Source organism: Telmatherina bonti (assembly GCF_933228915.1).
Source record: "Telmatherina bonti genome assembly, chromosome: 16".
Classification (NCBI taxonomy): Eukaryota; Metazoa; Chordata; class Actinopteri; order Atheriniformes; family Telmatherinidae; genus Telmatherina; species Telmatherina bonti.
Window position 1 is genome coordinate 35,740,503 of NC_136614.1, and position 12,670 is coordinate 35,753,172.

The 12,670-nt window shown below is 42.8% G+C and overlaps 1 protein-coding gene across 1 annotated transcript; it reads left to right on the forward strand.

Annotated features, from left to right (window-relative positions):
• The first annotated feature begins 1,866 nt into the window (after positions 1-1,866).
• LOC306767578 (uncharacterized protein) lies at positions 1,867-11,953 on the forward strand. Its single transcript, XM_079255654.1, has 8 exons — positions 1,867-1,991; positions 4,353-4,475; positions 4,808-4,936; positions 6,372-6,564; positions 6,678-6,802; positions 7,741-7,928; positions 8,239-8,372; positions 11,617-11,953. Exons 1-8 carry the CDS (start codon positions 1,920-1,922, stop codon positions 11,847-11,849), a joined length of 1,197 nt encoding a protein of 398 aa, XP_079111780.1. The 5' UTR covers positions 1,867-1,919; the 3' UTR covers positions 11,850-11,953.
• Positions 11,954-12,670: the final 717 nt, after the last annotated feature.

A 12,670-nucleotide genomic window follows, 5' to 3' on the forward strand; every position in this document is an offset into this window, starting at 1 on the left:
CTCTGGTTTTCACACAGCCATGTGACTTTTTTTAGAAGGAATTTTCTAATGTATTCCAGATCAATTTAATGACAGCCTTTTCACAAGGACCACATGAGAAAATGACAAGTTGTCTGTCAGCATTAACTCCTACCTGAGATGCACCACATCACCTGTCCTTTCCCCAACTCCCATTGTTTATACTGTAGTACAGGTGTTGGGCCAGGTCACAATGAGGGAACCGATGGTGACCATGGTATTCTCAACTTATTATTTAAAATAAATAAAATCTATCATTTTTAGAGACTGCAGTTTAGAGCGTAGACAAACTCCCATTCCGGATGCCATTTTACTTCATATATTAATTGCTCACGGCTGTTAAACCAAACCTAGGCTGAATGCAGCTGCTGGTATCAGGCCTTCGAGTTGCCTTCTGAGATCCTTTTCTGCTCCTGTCCCCTGATTCAAAGCTAGTGGCACCACTCAGCCTGTCATGTTGACCCATGAATCTGATTCAGGTGTACAGAAGCAGGGAGATCTTCCAGATACTGATTCAGGACACCGCTGGTCTGTATGAAGTATTTTAATGTTTGTCTGGTAAAGATTGGCTGCTGTGCTTCCTTTGGATTTATTTCCAGCCTTAATTTTGGACCCTTTGTGATATCTGAGAGACATGCATCATACTTCTTTCCATGTTCTGTGTATTATCTGTGTATTTTTAGAGGATCTCATCCAGTGAGCTGATGGAAGCTGGTGTTCTTGGCCTGGATGAATGCCTTTCTCCTGGAAGATCTGACGACCTCTGTGAACCTGAATCACCAGTGTCTGTGACGGAGAGTACTGCCTGCTGGGACGATGAACTCGATGCTGAAGCTGAATTGAGGACGGATGAGGGACAGAAGGTCGAGCTGGACCTGCTGACCGCGCTCAGGAAAGTCCACATCCTGGATGAGCTCATTGTGGAAGAAAACCTCAAGATCCAGAAACTCAGGTGCCCCTCTGAGAGCCCTGGCGGTGAACCATCAGAGACTTCACCTTTGGATACTCGGCAGCCATCAACCGTAAACAAAGACAGAGAGGTTTCCTGGTTACTGCTGGAAAAGGAGAGAGAGGTGGAGAATCTAGAGACAACTTTAGACATGGAGCATATGGAAAAGAGCGAGGACAAAGCCTCAGGGTCTGTCTCACTTTCTGGAATGGACAAGTTTGAAGTGGGGCCCTGGAAGGACCCCCCTCCCTGTGAACATTTAACAAACAAGTGTGAGAAATCGTCATTGTTGATCCAGAACAACTCTCGGGTCTGCCAGGCTGAAAGCCGTCCAGCACCATTGGGTTTACATGTTGCTGAAGAGGAACTCCCATTTTCTGGGTGTCAAGCTGTTTGTGAAGTTAAAAACTCTTCATGTGAAACAAACATTTTAAACAGAACTTCAGACTCGAGGGAGCCTTCTGAAGTAGGAGTTCAACCAAACGCAAACAGCCAAGCAGTTTCTTTAACCTCTGAACTGAGGCCAGATGAAGGAGCCTTTGATCCAGGTGGAAACAAACGTCTTTCTCCTGACGGGATGGAAGGCTTTCAACCTCACCCAACTAAAATATCAAGTTTCCTTATTCCTCATGACCCCTGTAATGCACAAGAAAAGCTGCTTGAAAATATCGATCCAGACCGAAATGACTCTTTGGTTTTCCATCTGAATGCACAAGAGTACCGTAACAACAACAATAACAATGTGCTGCCAGATAACAGCGGTGCTTCATCAGCAGACCTCTCTGAGATGATCAGTAAACATGAAGAGATGGCATCAGTGGTACCTGCATGCTCTCTGCAGTCTGCAGAGAAGATCTTCCAGTCAGTTCCCCAAATCCATCCTGTGTCTGAGCCAGGTGGAGGTGATGAACAGAAGGACTCTGATGGAGTTCAGAGTTCTGAAGCTACAAGAATGTCCCAATATGGATCACAAGGGATGCAGACCCCACTTGATGGCCATGTTGGACAGGCATGTGGCTTCCAGGTGAGTTTAAATATTACTAAGTTAGTTTGTTCTCTCCACTGTTTTTATATTGAGTTTAATATATATTATATATATTGAGTTCAAAACTGGAAGTAGCATTGGATCTGGATCCATACTGATAATATCAGATTAAATTATAGCTGTGCCAGTCTATTTAATCTCCATTTATCTGAGACAATAAACATGAAATGGGTCTGTTGGGCCTTTTTTCTACTGCAACAAACTTTTCCTGCTGCTTCCAGTCCTCATTCTAACCCAACTACACATAGAACACAATTATACGGATTTATTCTAAATATTTAAGTCCGCATCCGGACTCCGCATCCGGAGCCCTAACGAGCCCCTGATGGATCTCATCTGATCCTAAAAGCTTTCCATAAAGCAACTTATGTTGCTTAACTACCTTGATCCTGGAGATGAAGCCCATCAGAGTCCTCAGACTCTTCTTCCTCACTGGAAAAATGGGTTAGTGGGATTCAGGAGGTCTATGAAGTACCCCTTTCACCACCTAGCATCCCAAATCAAGGTCAGCACCCTCCAATCCCCACTGAATGCTGCGTTAATGGTGCATCTAAGCCAGTTGGTAATCATTTGAGTTATGCCCCTCACTTCACGCGAGTGTCTTAAGATATGCAGCCTTAAGTCCAATGACATGACTACAAAGTTGATCATGGAACAGAGTGTATTAGGGTCCTGGTGTCAGGCGCACCTGTGGACATTGTTATGCCTGAACATGCGGTTAGTCACAGATGGCCCATGATGAGCTCAGAACTACAATAACTGAACTGAACTGAATAACTGCATCTGCTGTTGCTCCTACAAAGTGAAACAGTCAGTCTGAGGCTGCGTTAAAAACTTGGAATCCATTTTAAATCTGATGGCGGCAACACATCTGACGACCAGTTCCAGGATGTTTGATGTGCAGCATCGACCTGTAAACACCTGGGAAGTCAGGACACCAGTTGCTGGAGTTTTAGGAGAAGATTGTTGTCCCATTCTGGTCTGACGAAGGTTTCCAGCTGCTCTAAAGTCCACGTTCTCACTTCGCCAGGACATTTTAAATGAGCTTTGGTCCAGAGAAGACGGCGTGTTTCTGGATCCTCTTCACATATGATGGAGCTTTAAGCTGCATGTGTGGATTTCAGCCTGAACTGGGATTTCTGGAGTCTTCCTGAGTCCATGAAATCTTGCCTTTGCACAGAGATTCCCGACCTTGAAGATCCCATCATCTACAGTGTAAAATAAAAAAAAGATTCAAAGTATTCTCAGTTTCATGTTGAACATTTTTTTCTGAACTTTTTTTAGACCCAGTTTGTCTCAAGTTTGTGAACGTCTGCCCATCTTTACACCCGGGAGACTCTGCTCATTTCATACCCAGTCTTACTGAGCTGGTGCCAGTTAATCCAGTCAACTTGTCCAGTCCACTTTTCCCTGTTTCAACTTTATAGAGATGTGTTGCTGCCACCAAATAGAAATGGACCATCTGACATGCAGCACCGTGGTTAGCACTGCCTCGCAGTTAATTTCTTCAGTATTTTGTATTTGTGGCGTTCAATAACTGAACGCCACTCTGGTTCAGATCAAGGAGGCCTTTACTCCCAATCTCCCAAAGTTTGTCATTGCCCTTGTGAGCATTGAAGCCCAGCAGTATTTTGTATTTGTGGCGTTCAATAACTGAACGCCACTCTGGTTCAGATCAAGGAGGCCTTTACTCCCAATCTCCCAAAGTTTGTCATTGCCCTTGTGAGCATTGAAGCCCAGCAGAACACAGTAGTTCATGGAAGAGTTGCTCCCCAAAGGGGAAGGTGCATTTAACTGTTGTGTGGTGCATGGCCATACACAGCAGTCAAGACCAGTCGAATCCACCTGGGTAAACCCCCAATGTACCGGCGCCAAGCCAGGGGGCAACAAGTATACCAGCACCTGCTTGGTGCCCCTCAGCTAGCTGCAGCTCCAGAATGGGAGACCCAGTCCTCCTCGATGGTCCAGCTAATCCAGCCAGAACCTCTCAATCTCAGACATTAGCTGGGAAAGGTGACATCCTCCATCGCCAGCGCTGGTTTCTGCAAAACTGGACCACCACCCAACCCCCATTTCACCTAACCCCCATGATCCCCCCCAGTGGGTGGTGGGCCCGTAGGTGTAAATAAAATGTATGTGAATGTTTCTTTTAAATGTCTTGTATTCTACAGTCTTGATGGTTTTTAAGTACATAAAATGTATTTGAAGAACTGTAGAACACAACAGATTTAAAACCAGCTTGAAGCAGATTATTGCTCAAGCTGAACCGTTTTGATGAGTGTCGTACTCCCTGCTTTATATTCAATTAAATCCTTTCTTTTGTTGCCTTTTTGTTTGCAGATGGCAAATTTCAACACTCCTATAATACTAGATACAGGATCTGGTTTGATGAAGGCAGGATTTGCTGATCAGGAATACCCAAATATTATATTCCCAACAATAATTGGAATGCCGAAGTATGAGGTAAGCATAGTTATGGTTTTCTGATGTCATGAATGTTTGCAGACTGTAGCTCTCTGGGACCAGATGGGGCATCTGGGCAGTAAATAAAAGCATCGTGTCCATCATGAGATCTGTATGTGAGAGCCTGAAGTGCTTTTGTCGTCGGAGTTCTGCAGCTCAGCTCTGCACAGCCACAACACCTGAAGCTCAACAGCAAGTCACTTTAACACTTGTCCCGGCAAAGACAGCTGGAGCCTGTGGAAAATTCATCCCAACATAGTGGAATGACTCTTATCTGATGGGGAAGCTTCTGGATATTGGTAAAAAAAAATCTTTTTTTTTTTTCTGAGCAGGAAATAATGAACGGTAACCTGCAGAAGGAGACCTACATTGGCCACGATGCGCAGAACATGAGAGGGGTTTTGGCTCTAAAGCATCCCATAAAGAATGGTATCATTCGGAACTGGGACGAAATGGAAAAGGTAAATCTTGTCGTCTTGGCCTTCTTATTGTACCTGGAAGCCAATAATGCAATTCTGGCTATTTTTAATAAAGCTAATGTAAAAAATGAATATGCAGTTAATTTGTTTTCCCCTAACATAAATAAAATCCTTTGAAAATGTAATAATTGCAGCTGATGATGTAATGATTAGTGCGGGGCAAAAATGAACATTTATAGCTGAATTATTGCAAACTAGAGCCTGATGGCAGCACAGCAGACGGTGTGAACATGTTGACGGCCAGTTTTCTTGTCACAAGTCAAATAAACTTCTCTGGGACGGCGTTGTCGGACCGCTGCACTGGATCTACAATAATCAGGTCCAGACTCTTGTCCGGGATCCAGAGAGGACAGGCATCTCTTCCACATAACTTGCCAGGAAGAAGGTCGTTACCAGGAAATGGTTAAACGTGAAAGTAAAAGATCTACACAACAGGAGAAAACTCATCTGAGACTCGGAGGCTGAGAGCCGATGCCTTTTCAAACTGGAAGAAATGTGTATTTTGCAAAGACATGAGCCGTTCCAGTTGATTACATTTTAATCTTTCTCATTTCTGCTTTTTAAAGTTTTTCTGCATTAAATATACAACATTAGATAAATGGTATTAACAAAAGACCTGAAGTATGAGGAACAACATGTGATATGTTCATTCAGTTTCCAGCCACAGGCGTGTTTGGCTGCCGGAACAGACCAGAAGGCAGGAATACAGTCGGACATCTTCCTTGCTGTCAGGCAGGCAGTGATGTTTGAAGAGGAAAAGAAAAATGACCTCAAACCTGCAAATATTTAGTTATTCTACGGTTCAGCATATTCTATTAAACTGACCTCTAATCAGTAACATGACATGTTTAGCCTGTAAAAATGTAACATTCCTTCCATTTCCCTTATTAATTCTGTAAAAAAGTGTGGGAGTATGTTGGGAATGAAGCTGCATCGTTTGCACGCCCGATTCCCCGTGTAGGATTTCGGTCATGTTGGGACCGCAGTGGCCCAGTAATTTCATAACATGTTAATATAATGTAATAATACATTAGACTGCATTTCTCAGATGTTCTTGCAGTTTTTGTGCCGTTTGCTCAACAGAAATGGGTACGATTGCATTATTGGCAAAGTAATGTCACCAGCTTTAAAATGGCCAAAATGTTGATTTTTATTTCTGTTAAAGTCTCAAAGTGTGAAATAACTGGAAGTTGAACCCTGCTTTGTGTGTGAAGAATGAATTGATTAGTTTCAGTTCCTGGATGATGAATCTAATTTTAATTCCTAGCTAATCCAGACTGAGCAGCTTGTCATGAGATCGCATTGAAGGTTGAGAATTTCATCCCAACAGTTTTCCTTTGCTTGGAAAGCAGTAAGGAGAAAGCTGTGGCGCAGGAAAGTGTTGGTTTTTGAGTGATGGACTGATGTTTTCATTCAGATCTGGCGTCACACGTTCCAGCAGCTGTCTGTAGACCCGGAGGACCACCCTGTTTTGCTGACTGAGGCAGCCATGAACCCCCTGGAGAACCGGCAGCGCATGGTGGAGATGATGTTTGAGTGTTTCAACGTTCCTCTGACCTATGTGGCCATGCAGGCAGTGCTGGCGCTCTATGCAGCAGGCAGAACCACTGGTAATTCTTCTTTTGGATGGATAACTTTTAACTTTGTATGAAGACTTGATCAGATTTTTTGCTGCATGCTGAAATTTGAGATGTTTAAAAAGTGACTTTTCTTCTTGTGTAAGGTGTGGTGTTTGACTCTGGAGATGGTGTAAGCCACAGTGTGCCGGTGTTTGAGGGGTACTGTCTACCTCATGCAGTGCAACGCTTCCCGCTAGCTGGTGTCGACGTCACAATGCAGCTTAAAAAGGTTTGCGTTGCATCTGCTGTTGCTCCTACAAAGTGAAACAGTCAGTCTGAGGCTGCGTTAAAAACTTGGAATCCATTTTAAATCTGATGGCGGCAACACATCTGACGACCAGTTCCAGGATGTTTGATGTGCAGCATCGACCTGTAAACACCTGGGAAGTCAGGACACCAGTTGCTGGAGTTTTAGGAGAGGATTGTTGTCCCATTCTGGTCTGACGAAGGTTTCCAGCTGCTCTAAAGTCCACGTTTTCACTTCGCCAGGACATTTTAAATGAGCTTTGGTCCAGAGAAGACGGCGTGTTTCTGGATCCTCTTCACATATGATGGAGCTTTAAGCTGCAGGTGTGGATTTCAGCCTGAACTGGGATTTCTGGAGTCTTCCTGAGTCCATGAAATCTTGCCTTTGCACAGAGATTCCCGACCTTGAAGATCCCATCATCTACAGTGTAAAATAAAAAAAAGATTCAAAGTATTCTCAGTTTCATGTTGAACATTTTTTTCTGAACTTCTACATTTTTTTTAGACCCAGTTTGTCTCAAGTTTGTGAACGTCTGCCCATCTTTACACCCGGGAGACTCTGCTCATTTCATACCCAGTCTTACTGAGCTGGTGCCAGTTAATCCAGTCAACTTGTCCAGTCCACTTTTCCCTGTTTCAACTTTATAGAGATGTGTTGCTGCCACCAAATAGAAATGGACCATCTGACATGCAGCACCGTGGTTAGCACTGCGGCCTCGCAGTAAGGTCACTGCTTCGAGCCTTGGCTGAGGGAGAGGTTTGAACAGCGGCCTTTCTGTGTGGAGTTTGCATGTCCTGCGTGCGTGCGTGCGTGCGTGCGTGTGTGTGTGTGTTCTCCGGCTTCCTCCCGCCGTGCACACACATGCATGTCAGGTCAACTGCGATAGTTAATTGCTTAAATATTTTGTTCTGTGTTTAAAGCTCCTGCAAGAACAGGGTGTGTGCATGCGCACCACGGCAGAGGAGGAGATAGTGAGGGAGATGAAAGAGAAGTGCTGCTGCGTTGCTCTGAACTACGAAGCTGCGCTGAGTCAGGAGTCGTCCTGCAGAGAGATGCATTACAGCATGCCAGATGGACAGACGGTCACGCTTGGCACAGAGAGGTTCAGGTAACGCTCACTGCTGGATGTTAGTCCATCACTTCTCACCAGTTTTTCTCCAGGAGGAACTGTGGTGTCTGAGAATCTAAAATACTGATATGACCAATGTTGGCATGGCAACGGTTGGATTGTAGCTCAAACAGCTGATGTGTATGGTGTTAGTCCTGCAACACATGACAGAGCAAACTGGACAGTAGTACTGTGGGAAACGAGCTGCTTTGGTCTTAATCAACAAATGTTGAAATTGTGGCTCCAACTTGTTCTTTCCAGCGTCTGCCTGGCCGTCATGACTCGTTCCTGCTTATGGTTTGTCCTGCAGGGCTCCTGAAATCCTGTTTAAACCCCACCTCATTGGGCGTGACCATCACGGGATGCACGAGAGCATCTTCAAGTCAATCCTCAGCTCGGACATTGATCTGCGGCGCTGCTTCCTTGAAAACATCGTCCTATCTGGTGTGTTATTTGTCTTTAACGCTGATTTCACCGGGTGTAATGTCAAGTCTGTCATGTACATGTAGACATGTGGGATCCACTGAACGTACAAAATGTCAGCTAAAAGCTCACTAAATCCATTTCTGTGACCACTAAACACAGTTGAGAAAACAAAAGTTTATTTCACTTCATTTTCATTCCGGACACATCCGTCCATATCTGCAATTAAACCAAAAAAGGTTCTGACAACATCCGTAAGAAACAGAACAAGACAAAACCCATACCTTGTCATGTTATGGCAGTCTGAAGCGTTAAGACGATAGGATTAGCAGACTCAGAAACTAACATGAATTTACACATAAAATTCTTCAATGCAGCATGTAGGTACATTATTTACACTCGTCCATCATGGAAATGAAAACTAATGTAAATGCATCATAAAATGCTGCGTGACGCTTTTTTGAGCTTTAGTCAAACCATAAATGAGGCGTATATACAGCAGTACAGTACGCTCTAAAAAGGTTATTTTCACATCATCAGTACTCATAACAATCCTGCGTGCCAGAGTATTTGCTTGTGCAGTTAACAGCTCTGTAAATGAGTTATTGGCATAATTGTATGATTTTTTTTTTTTTGAGGGTCAGTCACGTGAATCAGCTGATTGTAGCCAGAGCTAAAGCATCCGTCATCGTTCAGGCCGACGGTGTTTACATAGTTCCATGTTGCATTTGTGGTGCACAGATTCACCTGTTAGTGTTCCTCTGGGTGAAGCGGTTCCTCGTCCTGATAGTAGTCTATACATTCTGTAATCATGAACAATAAGAAATATAGTTAGACCCCTCAGTTTTCTGTAAATCTGTAAAAACTCTGACCAATCCAAACGTTCCGACCCAAATGGAGCATTTCTTTAAAAAAAAACAAAAAAACAAAACAAAACAAAAAACAAAACCTTGGATCATGCAAGGATCAAAACCAGAGGGGTGGAGCCAAAACAGGGCGCCACTTTCACATCTTGCTAGCTCCACAACATGACCTGCCCCAGCTGGACCTCTGGTTTTGTGTGATCCCAGGCTTTTTTCCTTTATAAAGGAGGTTATGTTTTTACAGGTGTTTATCTGTTTGTGTTCAAGATAACTCAAAAGGTTATGGACTGATTTTAATTAAATTTTCAGGAGTTGTTGGAAATGTGAAAAAGGAAGAACGGGTTTAATTTTGGTGGTGACCCGGATCACCGTTTGTATCCAGAAATCTTTTTTTAAATGGTGTGGCGAGGTTTGCTTTGAGTGTTTTTAGAGTTCGCAGCTTTTTCCACAAACGATTTTCTTTCTCGGCTGTTTGCCTCGGAGGAGGCAAATAAACCGGGTCGGGAAGTCCTTCCTGCATTTTCTCAGCCCTGAAGAAGCTTACGAAATATAAGAAATGAACAACTTCAATTCAGCCAGAACATTTGGATTTTTACAGATTTTCAGTAAACTATATTTCTTATTGATCATGATTACAGAATGTAGAGACTATCAGGATGAGGAACCACTTCACCCAGAATTAAAAAAAAAATTAAGTCTGAGCAAGATTACCTACCCCAGCTTTGATTTTAAATGTCATTTCCTGGTTTCAGCAGGAGAGCTTAACATTGCCCCCTAGTGGCTGATACTATAACACACCCCTTACTGTGGGGTGACAATATGGTTACCCTGGTAACCGGTTATCGCTGGACACCTGCAGCTAGTCAGTATTTTCACTATCAGCCTCTCACATGTCTGGTCATGTCTCAAGCTGGAGACGAAAGTGTGATTAAAATCATGACTTGTGGAATAATGCAGGAGTGTGAACAGCGCGGACAGTCGGTTTCAGAGCCGCTGGTGATGCTAACCTGTTAGCCTACCAGTGTTTCCCAAACTTTGTCTGCAGGAGCACCTTTTCATCAACGACAGTAAAGACAAGCCTGTCACACAAACCAAAGAAGCATACTAAGAAATGCATCATTAGTTAACTATAGTTGAATCTTGGTCAATGTTACGATTTATTCTCCTGCTGGTGAGAAACGTTTCAAACCAGGAATTTCTGCAATCTTCTGTTGAGCCGAGTGTTCAGTGAGATGATCCAGCTTGAGTAAAACTGCTTTATACAACAGTTGGATGGTTTATTTCTGAAGTACCCAGCAGTCTTTTCTTTGTGTTCTGGATGAAAAGTTCTCAAGTGGTGGTGGAACTTGTTTGGCTTCATACTTCCTAATATAAGTTTTTTTTAGATATGTACAACACACAGTGGGGTCTCTTTATTACGCATCATAGATTACGATTACTTGACCATTACCTGTCCAAGCAGGAGCAGATAGGCTTCATCATATTTTCTTCTTTAGTATTTGAAGTCTCTCTTGGAAATTTGGGTCTGGACAAATTTGTAAATGTACCACCACAAGTTTTATGAAGCCTTGCTGCTGCTCCCAACTTTGGGAACCACTGGCTTAAACTGTTAGCTAACCGTTTATCAGTTGGATAACTCACAGCTTTGCGTTAGCTAGGCGCAGCAGTTTAGCTTTCGCCCTCGAAAGGACAGCTTTATGCTTTTAGGATAAACATGTCAGCATCTTGCAGGGGCCTGGTGGTCCCTGATGGGCTAATGGCTCATTAAATGTGACACCCTGACCGTGAATGGGTTTATCTGGACAACACTGTTCTATAATGCTTCTAAAGCTCTGAGATTTTCTACGGTGATGCCAAAAGGTGATTTATAAGTCAAACCAACATATTCATCAGAAAACTATTTTATTAAAAAAGAAATTATTCCAAATCTAAACTGTCTTGAACATTGCTGTTATCCCACTTAACACACTCACCTCACACACACATTACTGCACTCACTGAGGCTTGCTTGATCGTCATTTCAGTTCATATTTTCCTCTGGGAAAGTATTTTTCTTAAGACCCTCCTCTTTTCATTGGCTTTTTACCCAGTATGAGTTTGCTTTTTTTTTTTTTTTCTTTAATGGTTTTATTTCTGTTTTGTTTTGTTGCTTAATGCTTTAAAATTCAAATAATTTTTATGTCCAGCAGTTATTGTTGAAAAGTACTTTCTTAAAATAAAGTTGGCTTCTTTATCATGTCTTACTTTTAATCCTGTTTTGATTCCAAGATGGTTTACACTCTAGTTGCAGAGAAATGTTCTATTTTTTTCCAGGTTTATCTTCCTGCAGAGACCCGCTAACAACACCTGGTGCTTTAGATTAACTTGGTCCTGTTTCATTGTATTCTCTGCTCTGACTGTAGGTGGGAACACGATGCTGCCTGGCCTACCTGAGCGGCTCCAGGCTGAAATTAAAAGCCTGGTCTCTGCAGATGTCGGGGTGAACGTTCGCGTCACCAGCCCCAAAGACAGAGACTTTTTAGTGTGGAGTGGAGGAGCAGTGCTTGCCAGCTTGCCCACCTTCAACTCTGCATGGATCAGTCATGAAGAATACGAGGAATATGGACCTCAGATAGTCTTCAGAAAGTGCTTCTGAGAGGACTGTTTGATGGTGTGCAGGTTATTTCGCCTAATATAAATGTGTGTATAAATGTATATAACTGTCTGTAAATGTACAGAACTTTTCCAGTTGCAAGGATTGCCCCGAGTCTGAAATATTTGTGTCTTTCTAAGTGTTTTTCTATGAAGTCAGTCTTCTGGCAAGGATCTGCAGAGATCTTTCTGCCAGCAGTTTTATGTATTTGAGACATGAAGCTGACTTTTGTCCATGGCTGCTCGCTGTTTGTCATGAATTTCTGTTCTTGTCCCTGCAGAATCTTTTATTTTCTCATTCTGTAACTGAATCTGTCTCAGAGTTGAAACTTAAATGAGCAACTTGCTTCAGGAACTAGAATTAAAGCTGGTCTTTGATCAAAGTTTGCCATTAGAGGGACATGAAGTAAATGAAGTTTGCTGGCTTCAGTCTCTTTATTTATTTATATAATCAAACTAAATTAGAATGATTTTGTTCAGTGGGTATGACTGCAGATATGGTACATCTTTTCTTTTAAATGAAAATTTCCTTGTGAAATGTTAGAACGGTTTGCTTTTTCTCTAATTTAAAGTTGTGCTGAAATAATCCTTCAGGACAAAAGCTTAAATCCATCTTAACTCAGAACACATCTTGCAGGAGAGCAGAAAGGTGCAGGGAGTGAAGTTGGTGCAGATTCCTAGCCAGAGCTCTGGAGCTTACCTGAGGTTTATGTTCAGCTGGTTCATGATGGTGTGCAGGTGTTTTGGTCTTTTGGTTGCTGCTGCACACGTGGCTTTTTTGTTTTATTTTAACTTTTGCTGTGTTTTATCCTTACATTTATTTAA